This window comes from Scyliorhinus torazame, chromosome 16, assembly GCF_047496885.1.
Source record: "Scyliorhinus torazame isolate Kashiwa2021f chromosome 16, sScyTor2.1, whole genome shotgun sequence".
NCBI lineage: Eukaryota > Metazoa > Chordata > Chondrichthyes > Carcharhiniformes > Scyliorhinidae > Scyliorhinus > Scyliorhinus torazame.
The window spans coordinates 130,139,018-130,163,159 of record NC_092722.1 but is presented as its reverse complement, the minus strand read 5'-3'; the positions used below and the strand labels follow the sequence as shown (position 1 = coordinate 130,163,159).

At 49.4% G+C, this 24,142-nt stretch overlaps 1 protein-coding gene across 2 annotated transcripts in view; it reads left to right on the top strand.

Annotated features, from left to right (window-relative positions):
• Window positions 1–610: 610 nt before the first annotated feature.
• The window catches only part of lgi1b (leucine-rich, glioma inactivated 1b), a 69,848-nt gene continuing 46,316 nt past the window's right edge, over window positions 611–24,142 (top strand). The window contains exons 1-5 of one of the 2 annotated variants that reach the window (XM_072479055.1): window positions 611–702; window positions 1,022–1,139; window positions 1,506–1,577; window positions 20,974–21,045; window positions 21,150–21,221. In XM_072479055.1, coding sequence (XP_072335156.1) covers window positions 1,513–1,577; window positions 20,974–21,045; window positions 21,150–21,221 — 209 coding nt within the window. In that variant the 5' untranslated portion in view covers window positions 611–702; window positions 1,022–1,139; window positions 1,506–1,512. The other variant, XM_072479054.1, reaches the window with a different exon arrangement.

Genomic DNA, 24,142 nt, shown 5'->3' with positions numbered 1-24,142 from the left:
AAGAATTCCGACAGATTTGTCAGGCATGACCTCCCCTTGATAAATCCGTGCTGACTCAGTAATCTGGCAAATTTTATTGTCACCTTGTTTGTGAAAATAAATGGTGGCGGATGTTTTAGATTGGAAAGCGATAGGCAAGAGATGCTGGTGAAGATAAACATTCTGTTTGTTTTTGCTGATTTGGAATAGGTCTTTGCAATTCAAGATCAGTAACTTTAACTTGTATCGGGTCAGCCATGGCGGATTAATTTACAATGTAGACGACTGTGTCTATTATCAATTGGTTGCTGACTGAGCTATAAACTGGTATAAAATAGTAACTGATCAAGCTAGCAGAGAACTGCCGATACGTTTTGTGGTCATGCATCTTATTTGAACTGTCAGGTCAATATACCACACTAAAACAAATTTATAATAAATAATGGCATTTTAAAAAACAAACTTGACAATTTAGTAATAAGAAAAATGTGATTTTATTGTGTTTTAGGAGATCCAAAAGAATAAATCACATTTAGATGCTGTATATTTTATTTTTCCATTGAACCTTCCAAGTTTTCAAGCCAGCTTGAAGTTTTCAGTTGCTATGACTGTGATCCATTCCAGAGTTTTGAACTGACACAAAAGCTGGGGGTGGTTCTGGCTACTTGCATTGGCTGAGATGAGGGCTATTTTCTCCGACTGTGCACACAACGGGGTTTATATGTAAGGAATTGTGAATGGAAAGTCCCCTGTGTTTTAAGGAGAGAAAATTTAAATTGCATAAATTGTGCATCATAAGGGAGGGGGAGCTAACATAAGCTTAATGTGTGCTTGGTGCATTGTGTGTGTAACTGCTGCAGTTTGATCAAAACACTGTGCCTCGCCAGAAAGCAAGAAATAGAAAACACCAAGAATTGTTCACGCTCAAGAATATTTGGCAGAGTCGCTGTGCTGGCTGGATTCATAATGGAAAGTGCGAACAAATCCGCAGTAAGATTCACTTTCTTATTGTGCATACTGAGTCTTCATTTTTTCAAAATAGGTGCAAGAAGACCCAGGCCAGTGAAATGTCCTGAAAGCTGCATATGTACCGAAGAAACTGCCCAGTGTGACAACAGAAAATCGATTCCTCAGAGCTTTCCCCGAACGGTAGTTAACTTGTAAGTATTACACCTCCAGAACGGCATTGGTTTTATTATAATCATGAGTGAAGAAAACGCCCTGTATGTACATGTGTATCTATGCATGTAACAATCATTCAGCACGTGGAGAATCCCTGGCGTTGGATTTGGCTTGTATGTGGAATGAATAACAAATGTATTGATAGTTACTTTCTTTGAGAAATGTGCCGTTAAGAGTTTTTAAATAAATGAAAGAAGACATTTTATTGTAATTTTCAGTCTTCCGTTGTATTTGATATTGTGTGCAGTTTTGTTTAAAATGTATGATGGACCAGTGTAGTGAGACTTACTGTTTGCTGAGTGTATCAGTTTGTTGTGATTTATGTGAGTTCATTTTGTTTTTAGGTCATTCATGAAGTCTGGATTCAGTGAAATTCCAGAAAGAAGTTTTGTGAATATACAGTCCCTCCAGCTGCTGTGAGATTGATTCTTGTTTTGCATTTCTTTGGTGTCATTTAGAAGTGGATCTCTGTGCTCTTTGAGAATAGGAATATATTATCTGATAACTGTTCAGCATTGCTGCACCGATAGTTACTAGTGCTTCAAACTGGGACTAGATTATCATACCACTGCCAATCAATTTACCCAGCACTGCACAGATCCTATGTGACCTGTTCGGTAATGTGAGGTTAGCTCATTACCTTCTTGTCACTCTGTAGTTCTCGTGATATTAGGCAGCAGAATCCAGTGAACGGTTACTTTCAGCCTGTTGTATGTGAGATACTTTTCCAGTGTGAATGAGAAGGGCACGAGGCATGATTGTCTTGGGAAGGCAGAGGTTCAAGGCTAGATACAAGCATAGGTGCAGCAACAAGACTCAAGTTATGGGATAGCTGTTAATATTTCAGAAAGATAGAACTGGAAATATCTTCACAAATATTTATAAGCATTTATTTATGCATACAAACATAACCTAGCACCACAGTTTCAATCTGTGGCTATTTATCCGTGGACAATCTAGTTAATGCCCATATTTAATGTGGAATTAACAGATTCCCTTCTCTTTCATTAAATATAAAATAGAGTTCATATGTACATCCAAAATTTCAAAACTAAGCACAGCTTTATATTGTGAGCATTCCATCTCTAAGACACTTAACAATTTATTGGTATATGAAGCTGTTTTTGTTTATCAAGCAGACAGTTGATGACTTACATCTGCCCATTTTTTACATTTATTTTCTCCAACAATAGTTTCAAGTCAGCAAGGTCAGTCTGAAACCTTTCCTCATTCACTTTTCATTCAGTGTACATTATCCCACAATGAACAATTATCTATATAGCATTCAAAGTATAAACTCTTGGGTGCTGTCATAATATGCACCCATGCACATCATGAGGTAAAAACAGGCAGTGATAGACACCCAGGTGAGCCAATCAACATACAGAACACGACCAATCACCAGACAGAACACCAGAGGGGGGCTTCCAACTAAAAAACACACGAGGCATCAGCACTCTGCCTCTTTCCATTGGTGACAACTGTAGTGACAGCCAGGGTGTACAAATCATTCAACACCTTCTACACGTGGACCAGAGCCTGGTCTAGATAGTTAATGTTAGTTTACTTAGAGTAATAGAGAGTCAACCCACAGGCAGCTGTGTGCTTTGTTACTGAAGGTCAATAAATCTTATTGAACCAATGCCTACGTTTGGTGTATGCTTTATCGTTTATCTGCATCGTGTTGCAGTCCGTGTTACCCCAGGGTGAATTACATGACATGATACCAGGGTGGTTACTGCTTCTAAGTAATTTACCTTCGAAAATTCACTGACGACCAGCAACTGCCTTCCAGCGGCATGGAAATGATCCAGGCACCTCCACAGCTCCGGATCTCCGGGAACTGGCGGGTCTTCAAGCAGAAATTCAGTCTATACCTTGAGGCCTCGTGCCTCGAAAGTGCGTCCGATGCCCGAAAAATCGCGCTGCTACTGTCGACTGCGGGGGACCAGGCCATCCAAATCTTCAATTCGCTCACTTTTTGCCGACGGTAAGACCAAGTTCCAGACCGTCTTAGCCAAATTCGACAGTCACTGTGAGGTCGAGATGAACGAAAGCTTCGAGCGTTATGTCTTCCAGCAGTGCCTTCAGGGTAAGGATGAGCCTTTCCAGTCTTTTCTCACTCATCTTCGCATTCTAGTGCAATCCTGTAACTACGGTGACACCGCTGACTCCCTCATCAGTGGACGTGTTTGGCGTCCACACTGACCCCCTGTGGAAGCAGCTCCTAAAAATAAAAAATGTGACCCTGCCAGTGGCCATCAAGAAGTCAAAAGTCCACGAACAGGCGAAAAGTTGCTATTCCCGCCTTAAGTCGACAGAGCAGGACCAACTTGCCTCCCACGAGGCTGAGAGTGGACAGGCCATCGCCCGAATGACGCGCCAGAGCATCGATGAAGGTGGCCATTTTGTGCGTTTTCCAGGGGTCCCACGCATGCGCACCACGGTCGGGAGAACGAAGCGGTCGAAGACTACACTGCGCAGGTGCGAGCGGCGGCTGACCGCACTGCGCATGTGTGACGATGCACCGAGCGTCACGACGTCAACGTAATGACGTGCCCTAACTGCGGCACTGCCCATTTAAAGCGGCAATGCCCTTCAAGAGGCAGGCGATGTCTCAATTGCAAGAAGCTTGGCAATTATGCGGCTTTGTGCAGGTCTGCACCTCCGATAGGGGGCCAGCGATCCCAGTTCCAACGCAGACGCGTTCGAAGTGTGCAGCAAGGGCTGCTGGATTTGGAACCTGATCCCGTCTAGATCTAGAGGACGACTGCCCGGAGTCCCCATATCAAGTGGGCATCATCACCATGCATGACAAGGCCTCCTCGCATTCAGCAACACACACACCCATCCTCAATGTGGATTGTGCGGACGAGTGGCGTGCCACAGTACAAGTCAACGATTGTAGCATCCGGTTCAAGCTGGACACCGGTGCTTCGGCCAATCTAATATCCCGAGCAGATCTGGCTCGTATCCAAAGGCAGCCGACAATTCTTCCGCCGGCCTGCCAGTGGCTCGACTACAATGGAAATGCCATCACTGCGTTAGGGTCCTGTCACCTGCATGTGTCCAACAAGGCCATCAAGGCCACTTTGCGGTTTGAGATCGTCAAGCCCGGCAAGGCTTCTCTGCTTGGTGCCCATGCATGCAAGCTACTCCATCTCGTCCAGCGTGTACATGCCATGTCCTCTGCCAACAGCACTCTTCAGGCCGACATTGAGGAGATACTATTGCAACACCCGGATGTGTTCAGTGGGATGGGTACGCTGCCCTCCCGCTATAAAATTCTGCTCAGGCCTGATGCCACGCCTGTCATCCATGCGCCACGCCGGGTTCCGGCACCCATAAAAGACTGTCTAAAGGCGCAGCTGCAGGAGCTCCAAGATCAGGGAATAATATCCAAGGTGACGGAACCAACTGACTGGGTCAGCTCAATAGATTATCATAGAATTTACAGTGCAGAAGGAGGCCATTCGGCCCATCGAGTCTGCACCGGCTCTTGGAAAGAGCACCCTACCCAAGATCACCACCTCCACCCTATCCCCATAACCCAGGAACCCCACCCAACACTAAGGGCAATTTTGGACACTTAAGGGCAATTTATCAAGGCCAATCCACCTAACCTGCACATCTTTGGACTGTGGGAGGAAACCGGAGCACCCGGAGGAAACCCACGCACAGACTGGGAGGATGTGCAGACTCCGCACAGACAGTGACCCAAGCCAGAATAGAACCTGGGATCCTGGAGCTGTGAAACAATTGTGCTATCCACAATGCTACCGTGCTGCCCCTAATGCCCCACAGACATTGGTCTGTGTCAAGGAGCCTCTGGAGAACTGCGCATTTGTATCGATCTCAAGGTTCTGAACCGCAACATTATGAGGGAACACTACCCGATCCCGAAGCGGGAGGAGCTGACGAGTGAGATGGCACATGCCAAATTCTTTACAAAGCTGGATGCATCGCGTGGCTTCTGACAGATACAACTGGACGAGTCCAGCAGGAAGCTCTGCACGTTTAATACATCCTTCAGCAGATGTTGCTACAACCGCATGCCGTTTGGTATTGTTTCGGCCTCCAAAATCTTTCATCGAATAATGGAGCAAATGCTAGAGGGCATTGACGGTGTGCGGATTTATGTTGATGACATCATCATATGGTCCTCGACCCCGGAGGAACATATTTCTTGTCTGCAACAACTCCTCAGGCGCATACATGCCAACGGCCTGAAATTAAATAAAACCAAATGCTCCTTTGACATGTCGTCAATAACATTTTTGGGTGATCAGATCTCCCAGCAGGGCGTGCAACCAGACTCGGACAAAATCAAGGCCATCAACACAATGAAGACCCCAGAGGACAAGAAGGCGGATCTCCGCTTCCTGGGGATGGTAAATTTTTTGGGGAAGTTCATTCCCTTTTTAAAAAAAATAATTTTTATTAAAGGTTTTCATATAATATCAATAACAAAATGAGAAAGAAAAAAGAACCCAACAGGGTTAAGTACAAAACACAATCTAAAAAAGCACCCCCCCAACCCCCCCCTGTACCTAAATAATAAATTAACATTAACACCCCGACTTAACACAACAGGTGTATACACCCCCTCAGACCCTTCCAGTGTAAATAACATAAACAAAAATAAAGTAAACCCCCCCCCCCACCCCAAGCTGCTGCTGCCATTGACCAATGTCTATCGTTCTGCCAGAAAGTCTAAGAACGGTTGCCACCGCCTAAAGAACCCTTGTACCGACCCTCTCAAGGCGAATTTCACCCTCTCCAATTTAATGAACCCTGCCATATCGCTGATCCAGGATTCCACGCTTGGGGGCCTCGCATCTTTCCACTGAAGGAGAATCCTTCGCAGGGCTACCAGGGACGCAAAGGCCAGAATTCCGGCCCCTTTCGCCTCCTGCACTCCCGGCTCCTCTGCCACCCCAAATATTGCGAGCCCCCAGCCTGGATCCTACCACCTTCGACACCCTCCTTGCTACGCCCTTCCAAAATTCCTCCAGTGCTGGGCATGCCCAGAACATATGGGTGTGATTTGCTGGGGTCCCTGAGCACCTAACACACCTGTCCTCGCCCCCAAAGAACCAGCTCATCCTTGTCCCGGCCATGTGTGCCCTGTGCAGCACCTTAAACTGTATGAGGCTGAGCCTCACGCATGAAGAGGAAGAGTTCACCCTCCCTAGGGCATCTGCCCACGTCCCCTCTTCGATCACCTCTCCCAACTCCTCCTCCCACTTACCTTTCAACTCCACCACCGAGGCCGCCTCCTCCTCCTGCATCACTGGTAAGTTTCCGAGATCTTCCCCACTCCCATCCACCCCCCCGAGAGCACCCTGTCCTGTACTGTGTGCGGCAGTAGCCGTGGGAATTCCACCACCTGCCGTCTGGCAAATGCCCTTACCTGTAAGTACCTGAAGGTGTTCCCCGGGGGGAGCCCGTACTTCTCCTCCAGCTCACCCAAGCTCGCGAACTTCCCGTCCACAAACAGGTCCCCCAACTTTCGTTTGCCTGCCCTGTGCCACCCCGAAAACCCTCCACCTGTTCTTCCTGGGGCGAACCGGTGGTTCCCCCGTAATGGGGTCCACGCGGAGGCCCTAACTTCCCCCCTATGCCACACAGGACGCCGTCTCCAGCCTCTTCCATGCAGCCCACTCCCCCTCCATCACCCACCTGCGCACCATTGTCGCATTGGCGGCCCAGTAGTACCCACAGAGGTTGGGCAGCGCCAGCCCCCCCTATCTCTACTCCGCTCCAGGAACACCCTTCTCACCCTCGGAGTCCCTCGCGCCCACACAAACCCCATTATACTCCTGTTAACCCGCCTGAAAAAAGCCTTTGGGATAAACACGGGGAGGCACTGGAACAGGAACAAAACCCTTGGGAGCACCGTCATTTTGATTGACTGCACCCTACCCGCCAGAGACAGCGGCAACGCGTCCCACCTCTTGAACTCCTCCGCCATTTGCTCCACCAGCCTTGTAAAGTTAAGCCTATGCAGGGCCCCCCAGCTCCTGGCCACCTGGACCCCCAAATATCTGAAACTCCTCTCCGCCCTTTTTAGTGGGAGCTCGCCAATCCCCCTCTCCTGGTCCCCTAGCTGAACTACGAACAGCTCGCTCTTCCCCATATTGAGCTTGTACCCCGAAAAGTCCCCGAATTCCCTAAGGATCCTCATTACCTCTGGCATCCCTCCCACCAGGTCCGCCACATACAGCAGCAGGTCGTCCGCATAAAGCGACACCCTATGCTCCTCCGCACCAACCCCCTCCAGTTCCTCGACTCTCTCAGTGCCATAGCCAGGGGTTCAATCGCCAGTGCGAAGAGCAGGGGGGACAGGGGACACCCCTGTCTCGTCCCTCGGTGCAACCGAAAGTACTCGGACCTCCTCCTATTTGTGGCCACACTCGCCATCGGGACCTCATACAACAGCCTAACCCACCTGACAAACCCCTCCCCAAACCCGAACCTTTTCAGCACCTCCCACAGGTACCCCCACTCTATCAAAGGCTTTCTCAGCGTCCATCGCCACCACTATCTCCGCCTCCCCCTCCCTCGCCGGCATTATGATAACATTCAAAAGCCTCCGCACATTTGCGTTCAACTGTCTCCCCTTCACAAACCCCGTCTGGTCTTCATGGATGATCTGCGGCACACAATCCTCAATCCTCATGGCTAAGACCTTCGCCAGCACCTTGGCATCTACATTTAGCAAGGAAATCGGTCTGTAAGACCCACATTGCAGGGGATCCTTGTCCTGCTTCAGGATCAAGGAGATCAGTGACCGGGGGTAAAGCACCCCCTCCCTTGCCTCATTGAAGGTCCTAACTAACAGCGGGCCCAACAGGTCCATATATTTTTCATAGAACTCGACCGAGAAACCGTCCGGCCCCGGTACCTTCCCCGCCTGCATGCTTCCTATCCCTTTGATCAGCTCCTCCAGCCCAATCGGGGCCCCCAGTCCCACCACCAGTCCCTCTTCCACCTTTGGAAACCTCAATTGGTCCAGGAAACGGCCCATCCCTCCCTCCTCCCGTGGGGGCTCGGATCGATACAATTCCTCGTAGAAGTCCCTGAAGACCCCATTGATGCCAACCCCACTCCGCACCACGCTCCCTCCCCTGTCCTTAACTTCCCTGATCTCCCTAGCTGCGTCCCGCTTCCGAAGCTGATGCGCCAGCATCCGGCTTGCCTTTTCCCCATATTCGTAGACCGCCCCCTGGGCCTTCCTCCACTGCACCTCTGCCTTCCTGGTGGTCACCAGGTCGAATTCGGCCTGGAGGCTGCGCCTCTTCCTCAACAATCCTTCCTCAGGTTCTTCCGCATACCACCTGTCTACCCTCACCATCTCCCCCACCAGCCTCTCCCTCTCCCTCCGCTCCTTGTGGGCCCTGATGGAGATCACCTCTCCCTTCACCACCACCTTCAGTGCCTCCCATACCATCCCCACTCGGACCTCCCCGTTGTCGTTGGTCTCCAAGTACCTCTCTATACTTCCTCGGACCCGCTCGCTCACCTCCTCGTCCGCCAACAGCCCCACCTCCAAGCGCCACAGCGGGCGCTGGTCCCTCCTCCCCCATCTCCAAGTCCACCCTATGCAAGGTGTGGTCCGAAATGGCTATTGCCGAATACTCGGTATCCTCTACTCTCGCTATCAGCGCCCTACTCAAAATGAAAAAGTCGATTCGAGAATAAGCCTCATCTGAGAAGAATGAAAATTCCCTAGCCACCGGCCTTGCAAATCTCCACGGGTCCACCCCTCCCATTTGGTACATAAATCCCCTCAACACTCTAGCCGCCGGCTTCCTACCCGTCCTAGATCTGGAGCAATCCAGTGCCGGATCCAACACAGTGTTAAAGTCTCCCCCCATTATCAGGCCCCCCACTTCCAAGTCTGGGATCCGACCCAACATACGCCGCATAAAACCCGCATCGTCCCAGTTCGGAGCATACACATTGACCAGTACCACCCTCTCTCCCTGCAACTTGCCACTTACCATTATGTACCTACTGCCATTATCTGCCACAATGCTCGACGCCTCGAATAACACCACTTTCCCACCAAGATCGCCACCCCTCGAATTTTGGCATCTAGCCCCGAGTGAAACACCTGACCTACCCACCCTTTCCTCAGTCTTACCTGGTCTGCCACCTTCAGGTGTGTCTCCTGGAGCATAACCACATCTGCCTTGAGCCCCTTCAGGTGCGCGAACATGCGGGCCCACTTAACCGGCCCATTCAGTCCCCTTACATTCCAGGTTATCAGCCGGATCAGGGGGCTACCCGCCCCCCTCCCCCGCCGACTAGCCATGACCCCTCCTCGGCCAGCCACGCGCCCGCACCCCACACCCGGCCCGTTCCCCACAGGGGCATACCCCCGTCTCTACCCACCCCACTCGCTCCAGCTCCCCCCTTGATCTTAGCAGCAGCAGCTCGATTTCCCCCCCCCTCGGCTAGGACCCATCCTAGCTGGTTTACTCCCCCCATTGCACTTCCGCAAGTCAGCTGACTCCTGCTGACCCCGGCCACTCCCGCCTCCCCTTCGACTCCTCCCATTGTGTGGCACACCCTCCTCTCCCGCTCCCCATTCACAGGCTCTCCCACTCCGTTCTAAGCGCGGGAAACAATCCTCGCTTCCCCGCCCCCCCCAGTCTTCGGCGCAGGAAAAAATCCCGCGCTCTCCACCTACCAGGCCCGCCATCAACCAAAACTGTGCCCAACCTGCCCCATCCAACCTCCCCAACCCGAAAGAGAAAAACACAAAGAAAAAGAAACCCAAAACAATGTAAAGGCCCCCCCCCGAACCAAAAATAGGCATAACATATCCACCGCAGTCCCCAATCGCCCATCCCGACCCTCAGTCTGTGTCCAGCTTCTCGGCCTGAACAAAGGCCCACGCCTCCTCCGGAGACTCAAAATAATGGTGCCGGTCCTTGTAGGTAGCCCACAGTCGCGCCGGCTGCAACATGCCAAACTTCACCCCCTTCCTGTGCAGCACCGCCTTCGCTTGATTGTACCCGGCCCTCCTCTTCGCCACCTCCGCACCCCAGTCCTGATATATCCGAACCTCCGCGTTCCCCCACCTGCTGCTCCTCTCCTTGGCCCACCTGAGCACACACTCCCGATCGACGAACCGATGGAACCGCACCAGCACCGCCCGCGGAGGCTCGTTAGCCTTCGGCCTCCTCGCCAACACTCTATGGGCCCCTTCCAGCTCCAGGGGCCCCTGGAAGGACCCCGCTCCCATCAGCGAGTTTAAAATGATGACCACATAGGCCCCCACGTCTGGCCCCTCGAGCCCCTCCGGGAGGCCCAGAATCCGCAGATTCTTCCGCCTCGACCGATTCTCCATCTCCTCGAACCGCTCCTGCCATTTCTTGTGGAGCGCCTCATGCGCCTCCACCTTTACCGCCAGGACTAAGATCTCGTCCTCATTGTCAGAGATCTTTTGTTGAGCCTCTCGGATCGCCACCCCCTGGGCCGTCTGTGTCTCCAGCAGCTTATCAATAGAAGCCTTCATCGGCATTAGCAGGTCCGTTTTAATCTATCTGAGGCAGCGCTGGATACCCTCCTGTTGCTCCTCGGCCCACTGCCTCCACGCTGCCTGGTCTCCGCCCGCCGCCATTTTGTCCTTCTTCCGTCCCTTCTTCTGGTCCACCACCACCTTTTTTGTCACCCCGCTCCTAGTTAAAACCATATACTGACGGGGAGCTATTATTAACTCCTTCCCACACCGGGAAACGTCGAAAAAGTTCCCTTGGGGGCCCTGAAAAGAGCCCAAAAGTCTCGAGAGGGAATCCTTTTGGCAGTTTTCGCTTCACCAATCTGCCCCAAAATGTCTGGAAACTCCTGAAAAAGGTCGAAGAGTCCGTTCCAGACGGGAGCTGCCGAATGCGTGACCTACTCCTCCATGGCCGCCACCGGAAGCCTCGTCCCCGCTTCTTCAGTGGCCTTGGTGAGATCTTTTCACAGTTCCCTCTGCTGTTAGAATTCACTTTTGATAAAGGCCCTCAGGTCAGTTTGCAGCTTTAAGCTTGCCCTTCCCCCTCCTGCATGCTGGAAGAGGCCCTGTTTATCCTGTTGCAGCCAAATCTTTTACTGTTTCTGCCGGGTCTGGTAGCCAAAAAGCATAACATTCCTGGGGGACACTGTCAGGGGAATGTTGCAGTCTTCTTGCCACACTGGGAAATGTCAAACAAATGCCGTGGGGGCCCTGTAAAAGAGCCCAAAAGTCCGTTCCAAGCGGGAGCTACTGAATATGCGACCTAGCTCTGCATAGCCGCACCCGGAAGTCCGGAAGTTCATTCCCAACCTCACGTCACACACCACCATGCGCAAATAGAGAACGAATGCCTGGGCCTTCTCACTGGCATCGTGAAATTCCACGATTATGTCTATGGTCTCCCGACCTTTACAGTAGAGATGGACCACAGACCCCTAGTGCACATTATACACAAGGACTTAAATGACATGACACCCAGGCTCTAGCGCATTCTCCTTCGACTCTGCAGGTATGATTTTGAACTGGTTTACACACCTGGAAAGGAGCTAATCATCGCGGATGCCCTGTCGCGTGCCATCACCTCGCCATGTGAGCAGGTAGACTTCATACACGACATTGAGGCACAGGTGCAACTGTGTGCCAGCCCCCTCCCGACATCCGACGAACGACTCGTCATCATTCGAGAAGTGACCGCCAAGGACCCTCTTCTGCAGCGGGTCATACATCACCTCACGAATGGCTGGCAGAAAGGGCAATGTCCCCAATACTATAATGTAAAGGATGACCTAACTGTTGTTGAGGGGATCCGCCTGAAATTTGATCGCATCGTCATTCCGCGCAGCCTCCAGAGCTTGGTGCTCACGCAGATACACAAGGGACACCTCGGTATTGAGAAGTGCAGGCGCAGGGCCCGGCAGGCTGTCTATTGGCCCGGCATCACTGAGGATATATCAAACATGGTCCTCAATTGCGTGACCTGCCAGCGCTTTCAGCCTGCTCAGCCCAAAGAAACGCTCCAGCAGCACGAGATCGTGACCTCTCCGTGGTCTAACGTACCCGGTGTTGACCTTTTTCAGGCCAACGGGCATGACTACATCCTGATAACTGATTACTTCTCCAGTTACCCCGAGGTAGTGAAACTGTCTGACCTAACATCCAGGACTGTCATAAAGGCCTGCAAGGAGGCATTTGCCAGGCATGGAATCCCACTCACGGTTACGAGCGACAACGGTCCCTGTTTCTATAGTCAAGAATGGCCCAGCTTCGCAAAGCAATACTACTTCCAGCACATCACCTCGAGCCCGCATTACCTGCAATCTAATGGGAAGGTCGAAAAAGGGTCCATATCATGAAGCAGATGCTCTGTAAGGCTGCGGACTCAGCTTCGGACTTTAATCTTGCTCTTCTGGCGTACAGGGCAACCCCTCTGTCCAATGGTATGTCTCCGGCACAGCTCCTTATGAATCGTAACCTGCAAACGACGGTTCCGGCCATTCATGTACCTGACCTGGATCACCTCCCAGTGCTGCAAAAGATGCAGCAGATCAGAAACCGGCAAAAGCTGACATATGATACTCATGCTACTGATCTGGCCGTGCTCTCTCCGAAGGACGCTGTTCGCATCAAGTTGCCTGGTGAAGGCTGGTCAGCTCTAGCTGTTGTTGGCCGACAGGCTGCTCCCAGGTTGTTTGTCGTTCGCATGGCTGATGGATCTATTGTCAGGCACAACAGAAGGGCACTACGCAAGCTTGCCTGCCCACCACCGTATCTCACGTTCCCAGATGTCGTTCTGCCTTATCCGGACACCTCGCTCCACGAGGCCACCAATCTGGCTGCATGCCAACCTGTCAAGACACCATCATTCCCGCCTCCTCCTCTCAGGTGGTCCACAAGAATCCGACGACAGCCCCAACGACTGGACTTATAAATACTTCCTTTGTATATATACTGTTATGTTTCTGCACACGAGACACCTTACATGTACATAGTTACTTTTGTAAATATGTTGTATATGCTCTAAGCAGCTGACAATTTTTTCAAAAAAAGGGCATGTCATAATATGTACCCATGCACACCATGAGGTAAAAGCAGGCAGTGACAGACACCCAGGTGAGCCAATCAACATATAGTACAGAAGACGACCAATCACCAGACAGAACACCAGAGGGGGTCTTCCAACCACAAAACACACGAGGCATCAGCACTCTGCCTCTTTCCACTGGTGACAACTGTAGTGACAGTCAGGGTGTACAAATCATTCAACACCTTCTACACGTGGATCAGAGCCTGGTCTAGATAGTTAATGTTAGTTTACTTAGAGGAGTAGAGAGTCAACTCACAGGCAGCTGTGTGCTTTGTTACTGAAGTTCAATAAATCTTATTGAACCAACGCCTACATTTGGTGTATGCTTGATCATTTAACTGCATCGTGTTGCAGCCCGTGTTACCCCAGGGTGAATAACACGACAGGTGCATCCACTGTGCAGAATATCACTTAATTCTTTTGACGAATAGAATCCTATAGCCACTGCCTCCATAATAGCCAGTGTTCTAGCTTTCTCTAAATAGAATTGTTGATTTAAAGTTATTCCAGGCGAACTCCGCTTAAAATCTAAACTGATATATTTTAAATCGTCACAAGCCTGATTCCCAATTTGAAATTCTACACTAATCTTACTAATAACATATTTCTCAAATTCCATAATACCATCCTATAAGAAATCATCAACATGCATCATGAAGGTGCCTGAAAGTTTTCCCTTTATGATATCAATAATACATTGCAGGATCTGCTTTTAGTTGATCTTTTCCAGCAAAACTAAGGTCACCAGAAAATGCAACCAGAGCATCATTCAGACCAGAAAGCCGTTTGTTTAGTTTCGGTAGATTTCCTTCGGCACCAGCTGCCTTTTGAGTGATTTCAGAAATATTTCTCTCTGAAAAGTATCGCCCTGCAGAAATGTGGGGGGTGATTTTGGGTCTGCCTCCACCCAGTGAGATCTTGTTTCCCTCACTGGTGATGTAACAAGGTTACGGCCACAATGGGCGAGGACCTATTTTAATAGATTTACATTTTAATCTTATTACCAAGCTACCCCACCACATGATCCCGCCTCGCTATAAACGGCTTTCTGGTCTGAATGATGCTCCCAGGGGTGGCATTTTCTGGTGACATCGCTATATATGTAACGTATAAATGAGGTTCACATTTATGATGTGGAAAAATGGGACTCAGTCAATAGGATCCCACCAGGGGTTCAAAGTATAGCCCGGGGCTGGGTAGGGGGGGGGGCATACTGGAACACTGCCCCCAACACAGGTTGGAAACTGGCAGGTTGGTTGATGCCAAACTGGCAGTGCCAACCTGTGCAAGGGAGAAATGTCAGGTCGAACCCTCTGGAGAACCCCATTGGGGACGGGGTTTGTGTTATGTTTGTTGGGGGTAATGTGGATGGTGGTGAGAGCCCCCAGTGCTTGTGGGAGGGGGGTCCCCATGTCTGTGGCTGGAGGGGTGAGAGGGCGGGGTTGGGGAGGAGTTATTTTCGGTGCTGATAGAGTGCCCAAATCTCAGTGGAGACCACCTTGCTAGCTCTATCAGGCCCCACCCTGACACAGTGACTGTATAAACCACGCCCCTGTATTTGTTTTTCAAACTGGCTCAAAGTCGACTAAAACCCCAGCTGTGCAGCTGCAGAGCTCTGGGTTTCAGTGAGAACCGGAGAACAAATGTCGGGAAATTCTGTTGCAGTTTTGATGTTAAGTGGTTCACAATCCCATGATTGTGGCCAAACGAGTTTTAAAAATGTTCAAGATTACATATATGATGGAGAGTGGGACTGTCCATTCTAACATCTGTGCCTTTAGTCACTCTTCAAAATTCCTAGCATCTCACTGTAAAAACAAAGACTTATATAGCACTTTTTATGACCAAAGCGTCTCAGAGTGCTCTCCAACCAATGAAATACTTATTGATGTGTAGCCACTATTGTAATGCTTTAGCCTCAGAAATGTCACCTGCAAGGATTTTTTCAGTACAAATCAATCTATTTGACAAAGCTGATTGATGCTCCTAGGGTACCTCAGAATAAACTCCAAATTCTCTCCAATTATTTAATTATCTATGTTTTGCCTGTCTTATTAGTTTATTATCAAAACGTCATGATCATGAGGACTGTTCTGAGATGGTTCTGTGGTCTTTATTTCATAGTCCGATCTATTCAACCTACTGCCTCTACTTGCACTTCTATATCTGTCAGGACTACAACCAGAGATCTTCCTCTCGCACTAATGGAGGTTCTTTCTGTGGTATATGATAGTTTTCTAATGTAAGAGTCACTTCAGAGCCATTATCAGTCCTTGCACTGCGCTTTGTAAGGGTTCTTTCTGTTTAGTGTGGAGACCATGAAAACTTCACTTTTCCTTCGGTTTAATTTGTACCCCGAGAACTTCCCAAACCTCTGAAGCAGCTCCATTATACCCCCCCATCGATGCCTTTACCTCCAAGATGATTAGGAGCAGATCATCTGCATATAGGGACACCCTATGTTCTATTCCACCCCTCACTATCCTCTTCCACAACCCAAAGCTCCTTAGGGCAATGGCCAAGCGTTCTGAAATGAAATGAAAATCGCTTATTGTCACAAGTAGGCTTCAAATGAAGTTACTGTGAAAAGCCCCTAGTCGCCACATTCCGGCGCCTGTTCGGGGAAGCTGTGTGACATTGGAGGCATTATCTGTCCGGCAGGCGATTCACTCTCCTCACTGACCAATAGTCGGTTGCCTTCATGTTTAATAACACACAGCGGGGCAAGATCAAGAATGGCAAGATCCTGAGGTGGAGGATCGAACTCTCCACCTACAATTACGATATGTTGTATCGACCTGGGAAGCTCAATGAGCCCCCAGATGCCCTATCTCGCGGTACATGTGCCAGCGCACAAGTGGACCGACTTCGGGCCCTCCACAATGACCTCTGTCACCCGGGGATCACCCGTTTTTTTCATTTCGTCAAGGCCCGCAACCTGCCTTACTCCATCGAGGAGGTCAGGACCATGACCAGGGACTGCCAGGTCTGCGCGGAGTGCAAACCACACTTCTATCGGCCAGACAGAGCGCACCTGGTAAAGGCTTCCTGCCCTTTTGAACCCCGATGCAATGCGACAATAGTTCAAATTATTCATATGCACATTTGCCTTTGGTTCCTTATATAGCAAATGTACCTATGCCCCAAACGTTGGCCCGATGCCAAACCTCTCCAGTACCACCATCAGATAACCCCATTCTACCCGATCGAATGCCTTCTCCGTATTCAGAGCCACCACCACCACTTCTGCCTCTCTTCCCTCTGCTAGAGAGATGACCACATTCAGCAGCCTCCTCACTTTCAAAATGAACCACCTTCCCTTATCGAACCCCGGCTGGTCCTCCCTGATCACCTTCAGAAACATCCCTCCAGCCTTAACGTTAATACCTATGCCAAACTATTGGCATCTACGTTCAGCAGTGAAATGGGTCGATTTGACCCACATTCCACCGGGTCCTTACCTTTCTGCGGCATTAATGAGATGGCAGCCTGCCCCATCATTTGTGGAAAGACACCCTTGTCCATCGCGTCTTCGAACATGCCACCATCAGTGGAGCCAGCTTGCCTTTAATTTTCTTCTAGTATTCGGCTGGGATCCTGTCGGACCCAGCCGCGTCCATGTCTGCATCCTCCCAATTGCCTCATTCACCTCTTGCACCATCACCGGCTCCTCCAAGCCCACCCTATCCTCTCTCAACCTCGGGAACTCTAACCCATCCAAGAACTCACTCATCTCCTGTACCCCTGATGGTTCCGACCTATATAGGTCTCTATAAAATTCTTCAAATACCTCCTGAGCCACCACGAGCTTCCCCACATTATTCCGTATCCGAACAACCTCCCTCTCCGCTGCCACCCTTAGGAGTTGGCCAACCAGCCTGAGTCCTGCCTTCTGCCCATACTCATATCCCTTTCACTTTTCTTAGCTGATGTACTGCTCTCCCCGCAGACAGCTGATCGAAACTTGCTTGTAGCTCCTTCCTCTTAACCAGGAGGCCTGGGCCTGTGCCCTCAGCAAACTTCCCATCTACCTCCAAAACCGCCTCTATCAGTCTCCTGTCTATCTTAGCCTTGAATGAAATTGCCTCCCCCCTTACTACCGCCTTCAACGTCTCCCAGACCACCGATTGCGAGACTTCCCCCATACAATTAAACATCATATTCTCCTCGATCACCTTCCCAATCTTCTGACAGAAGCTCCGGTCTGCTAGTAACCCCACATCCATTCTCCACCCAGCCTCTGAGCTACCTCCTTTCCAGTACTACATCCATCCAGTGCGGTCATGATCCAAAATCATGATTGCTGAGTACTCAGATCTCTGAATCCCAGCCAATAGTGTCTTTCCCACCACAAAGTAGTCAATTCTTGAGTACACTCTGTGTACCAGGGAGAAAAAGAATACTCCCGTACCTCTGGATGTAGGAACCTCCATGGATCTACTCCTCCTAGCTCCCCAATAAACCCAGCCAACGCTACCCCCCCCAACCCTGTCCCCCCAGATTGGGCTAGCGAGCACGGCTGGGACTTGTCCACCTTTGGATCCAACACCATGTTCCTATCTCCCCCTACTATCAGCTCATGGGTATCTAGATTTGGGATAGCACCCATCGCATTCTTTGCAAACCCCACATCATTCCAGTTGGGACCAGATGTGTTCACTAATGCCACCATCCTACCCTCCAGCGCACCAGATACTACTACATAACTGCCCCCCTGGTCTGCCACCACCTTCTCCATCTGAAACCGTACCCTCTTGCCTACCAGTACAGCCACCCTCCGGGCCCTACTGTCAAACACTGAGTGGAACACCCAGCCCTTCCTAACCCTCACCTGATCTTTCACCCTCAGATGTATCTCCTGGAATATCACTACATCAGCGTTTAAACTCTTCGAATGAGTGAAAACCTTTGATCTCTTCACCGTTCCCCCTAACCCCCTCACGCTCCACGTTAGTATTCTAACAGGGGGTCTCTCACCGCCCCATCCCGCCCTTCCTATCCACTATCATCATAGCCCCGGGTCCTGCCTCTCAGGCCTAACCCGCCCCGTTTTTTTAACCGTTGAACACTCCTCCCAAAATACCCCCAACTACTTCCCCATGTCAACCCCTCACCCAGTATCACTCCCCCCCCCCCCCACCCTTTCACATCTCCCAGGCCCATCGAAACCTGCTCAACCAGACTTCGACAGCCGCATACCAGCACCCTTCCATTTCACCTCTCGCCTTTGCTTCGTTCAGTTTAGGACCTTTCTCTTGGTACGATAGTTGTGGAAACTAAGTACACCTGCTCTTGGCGGCTCTTTCGCTTTCGGCTTCAGCCTTAGTGACCAATCTTCCCTGTCCAGCTCATATCGGAGGGTTCTTCTCCCTCCCCATCAATCCGCTGTTCTTCTTCTGGGCCTTTGGCATCACACCCCTATCTAATATCTCACACCGATTTATACAAAAATTGCCCCTGGGATTGGGCAATGAAGATTTTAAAAAAACTTCGGGTAAGAGCTTCCCCACATGCGACCTCCGCTTACATGACGTCACCGGATATCCCACATTTTTCTTTTTTAACTTTCCTTTCGTTCGCCCCTCCTGATATTTTCCTCTATGAATCGACATTTATTTTTCCTGTTCTTACTGCTCTGTAAAACACCCTTGGGACATTTATGTACATTAAAGGTGCCATATAAATGGCAGCTGTTCGAAATACCGTACTTCACAATTTAATTACATTTAATTACATTAATTACATTTAGTCTGTCTTGGTATGGAAAACAATGTTTTTAATGTTATCTAAATTTCAGTTTTGTAATGGATCAATCCATTAAAATTAATTTGCAATCAATGCAAATCATTCATCTCAGATACTGTTTATTCAATTGTTATGGGTTTTCCTAAAACTTGTGGATCTGATCATGAGGGAGAGCATTTAAAATCAATTCTACTGGTTTGATTTGATTTGATTTGATTTATTGTCACATGTACCAAAGTACAGTGAAAAGTATTTTTCTGCGGCCGAGGGAATGTACACAGCACGTACATAGTAGACAAAAAGAATAATCAACAGAGAACATTGACAAATGGTACATCGACAAACAGTGATTGGTTACAGTGCAGAACAAGGGGCCAAACAAAGCAAACCCATGAGCAAGAGCAGCATAGGGCATCGTGGATAGTGTTCTTACAGGGAACAGATCAGTCCGAGTGAGAGTCGTTGAGGAGTCCTGTAGCTGTGGGGAAGAAGCTGTTCCTATGTCTGGATGTGCGGGTCTTCAGACTTCTGTACCTTCTGCCTGATGGAAAGGTCTGGAAGAAATAATGCCTGGGTGGGAGGGATCTCTGACAATGCTGTCTGCCTTCCTGAGGCAGCGGGAGGTGTATACAGAATCAATGTGGGGGTGGCAAGCTTGTGTGATGCGTTGGGCTGAGTTCACCACACTGCAGTTTCTTGCGATCTTGGGCCTAACAGTTGCCATACCAGGCTGTGATGCAGCCGGGTAGGATGCTCTCTCTTGCATATCTGTAGAAGTTTGTGAGAGTCGATGCAGACATGCCAGATTTCTTTAGCTTCCGTAGGAAGTAGAGACGTTGTTGGGCTTTCTTGACTGTTGCATCGACGTAAGTGGACCTGGACAGACTGTTGGTGATGGTGACCCCCAGGAACTTAAAGCTATCGACCATCTCCATTTCGGAGCCATTGATGCTCAATGTGCCGAGTGTGTCGTGCTACGCTTCCTGAAGACGATGATCAGTTCCTTGGTCTTTCCAACATTTAGAGAGAGGTTATTTTTGGTACACCATGCAACCAAGTGATTTATCTCAATAACTATTAATATCAAGCAGTATGGATACTCCAATCTACTCCTAACATTTTGGGAATAGTGATGTTGTTTTCGTTTAAAAATGAAAAAGTTACAATTTCTGGATACTAGTTATTATCAAAGCAGACATTGCATGGTAGAAGTTATACAATGGACTTGCTGATGCTGAATCTTCAGATGGAGAGCCACAGGGCAGCAACAGATGACAATTTAGGTCCCACTCTCAACTCAGTTCTTCATCAGAGTTGAATAAGCAAGAGATGCCAAGCAGGTGTGAGGGATGGCTTCACCTGGGTGGTCCCTACTTGGCATCACTGATCTAGATGTAGGACAGTTCAAAGATGTGCAGGTTAGGTGCGTTGGCTATGCCAAATTTCCCCTTAGTGCCCAAAGATGTGCAGGTTAGGTGCGTTGGCTATGGCAAATTTCCCCTTAGTGCCCAAAGATGTGCAGGTTAGGGGCAGGGTGGGGGAGTGGGCCTAGGTAGGTTGCTCTTTCAGAGGGTTGTTGCAGACTTGATGGGCTAAACGGCCTCCTTCTGCACTGTAGGAATTCTATGGTTCTATTCTTTGGTCCTAGGCCATGCACCCATTTGCTGCAGATGTGTTAGGCTCAGTGAATAAAGAATAAATGGGATTGGGGCAGGGAGAAGAATCACAAAAGTGGGGAAAATTGAACCAATATACTACCATGAAAAAGTATTTTTTATGCTATGTAGGCCTTTTGATCAGGAAGCACAAATATACTGTCCTGGTTCATATGATACACTTTTTTTTGTCAATTTTAAAATTGGTCTTGGTGCAGCTTTGAAATAGGAATAGTATAATTGCTCATGAATGATATTAAGCTTAAAATTGTGTATGGTTGTATAAACTTTAATCAGTTGTTAATTTTTTTTGACAGTTTGTTTACTTCAAACACATTTTATTCGATTGCCGATGATGCATTTAAGGGTCTTGATTACCTGAAATATCTGTAAGTAAATGTTATATCTTCCCACTGCGATTAAAATTAAACGTCTTATGTTAGTGTGATTATTTTTAATAATCAATATGGTATTACACTTAATATTTCTTCAGTTTTATAGAGAACAATAAAATCCAGTCCATTTCGAGGCACGCTTTCCGGGGCCTCAAGACAATAACACATTTGTGAGTATGTCACTGTTATTTAATTAGTAAATGTCCAAATAACTTTGGCTCTAATATTTAAAAAGAGTACAAAATCATTGAACTAATTTGGTGAATGGTTCACTTTTATTCAATCATCTACATTAAATTATTTATTTATATTGTGTTCTGAGAATTTGCCATATAGTTCCTGCCTTCAACTGAATGACCTTGAGACACATAATCCTTTTTATTGATTGGGGGAGGCTTAGGAACTCGAGGGTCCCGGGCTGGAAGCCATAACTGACTGTCGGTCTCTCACCCTCTCCAATTCCTTGCAGATATTACATGATGGACGCTGCAGCAGCTGCCCTTGCGGTGCTGGTGGCAGACCAGATGCCGGGGAAGGCAACAGCAGCAGCGTTGACAGAGGCACGAAGCAACAGCCTATGTGCAGGGGCCCGTCCCACACCCTGTGGACCCGGCTGCCCATCAGGCCAGGAGGGGACCCAGATGGGGAGGCCAGCGATGACCCAAGGTGTACATGTGACACTGGTCGTTCGAGAAGATGTCGGATAGCATTAGCCACAGGCGGCTCTGCCTCAACAAGGGTCCTTGCGGACTTGGCACCACGGCGTCACATGCAGGATGAGGCTATCCGCTCCCGGTGGGTGTCAAGGTCACCGCAGCCTGAGCGTTTACGCCTTGGGTTCATTCTAGAGTTCATGTGGGGACTTGTGCAGCATATCCCAACCAACAGCCCTCAAACAGGATGCCCTGTTTGCCCGGGCATTGGATTATATAACTTTGACCTGGACCAGGCCCAACAAGATGCCCGAGCAGCAGGATTCTCTGCCATTACCGGGATGCCTCAGGTCCAAGGGGTAATAGATGGCATGCATGTCATTTTGTGTGCACTGGGCAGGCTGGGAGCACTCTTCATTAACAGGAAGGGTTTCCATTCCCTGGGCGTTCAACTTGTGTGCACTCACCACCTTAAGATCATGTACATGTGTGCACAGTTTCCCGGGAGTGTGCAGGACTAGACAGCTGCGTCTTGGGGCAGTCTGAGATCCCCAGCGATGTCAAGAGACTCCCCAGGATGGCCGGTTGGCTCTTGGAGGATAAGGGGTACCCGCTGAGACCCTGGCTAATGACCTGAGTGCGGAGGCCGAAGACCGATGCGGAGAACCGATATAACATGGTCCATGTGGCCACCTGGGCTGCAATTGAGCAATGTATTGGACTGTTGAAAATGTGGTTCCGATGTCTCGACCACTCACCGCGGTGGTGCACTGTAGTACATCCCCTAAAGAGTCGGCCACTTTGTTCGGGTCTGCTGTGCCCTCCACAACCTGGCACAGCAGCGGGGCGACGTCCAAGAGGTCGAGGAGGAGGAACATGCGGCCTCGTCTGAGGAGGAGGTCGAGGAGGAGCCAGACTAGGAGGTGCTGGAGGATGAGCCAGGGAAGGACTCACGGGAGCAGCCGGAGGTATAGGACAGGCGGTGGCGGCGAGGGTACGGCATGCCTGGAATAATCTGGTCTGAGTTCCTAGCACCTATTAAAAATAAAATTTTTATCATTTGAATACTTGCGAAAGGTTCAATTAATGTTCGAATCCAAATCTCCAAGAACGGCAATGGCCCTAAACTGGAACCCTGATATCCTCCAAATTGACAGAAACTCTCTCCCTGCAGGACTACAATCAATTACCAATGCAACATATTCCTCGACCAGCATTGCCATATTATGTAATCCTTTCCAGTAGCTATCTATGCGAGTGTTCTTCAAACTTTTTTCCCGGGACTCACTTTTACCAAGGGCCGACCTTCACGCCTACGCCGGCCGACTTCATGAGCCATGCCGGCTGACCTTCGGAACACACCATTTTCTCTTACCTTTAATGCAACACGTCAGCCTGCTTGGTCCTCAAGATCTCGCTTTGTCATTCAATGTTACATTTATGCGAAGGACTTCAGCTGATGATTTAAGTTCTCGCTCCATCCTTTGAAAAAAATCAGAGGTTTGTCCTCAAACATGCCATGCATATGGGCAGCATGGTAGCACAGTGGTTAGCACTTGCTTCACAGCACGAGGTTCGGTTCCCAGCTTGGGTTACTGTCTGTGCGGAGTCTGCACGTTCTCTTCGTGTCTGCGTGGGTTTCCTCCGGGCGCTCCGATTTCCTCCCACAAGTCCCGAAAGACGTGCTCGTTAGTTGAATTGACATTCGGAATTCACCCTCAGTGTACCCGAACAGATGCCGTAGTGTGGAGACTAGGGTATTTTCACAGTAACTTCATTGCAGTGTTAATGTAAGCCTACTTGTGACACTAATAAAGATTATTATTATTTTTAATTAAATACCTTTGAAGTTTTGAGGGTTTTAAACTTTCATTTGCCAGTACTTCCCAGCATATAATACACACGGGCTTTGCATCCTGATTGCATTGGGTGATTAATAAAGCCATTGATGTGACATCAATTATTAAAAGACGAGTTGTGGAACAAAACTGTGGCTTTAATAGGCTAAACGAGAACCTGCTGGCAACTGATCCCGAACTGGGGCAGGTCCAGAGATCGGCCACCTTTATACCGAGCCTGAGGGGAGGAGCCACAGGCAGAACCAGCAGAGGTAACAAACAATATATACAATACAGTAACAGTGGTTTACTAGTGGTTTACCACATTCACCCCCTGTTAAAAAAAAGAGTCCGGCGGGGGCGAAGTGGACTTAAAGATCGAGTCTGTCGGGGCCTTTGACCTTCCACCGCGAACACCTCAGTCCCGGCCTTGGTGTGGGCACTGGTGTCGAGACCTGCATGTCCGGGAGCGTGTTGTCTTCTTCTTCGTCCAGTTGTTGAGTCGGTGGAGAGGGAGACGGTGTAGGGGCGGGGGTGGTGGTGATGTTCGCTGGGGGGCCAGCAGGTGCCAAATTCCAAAGTAGTCGAATAGCGGTGGAG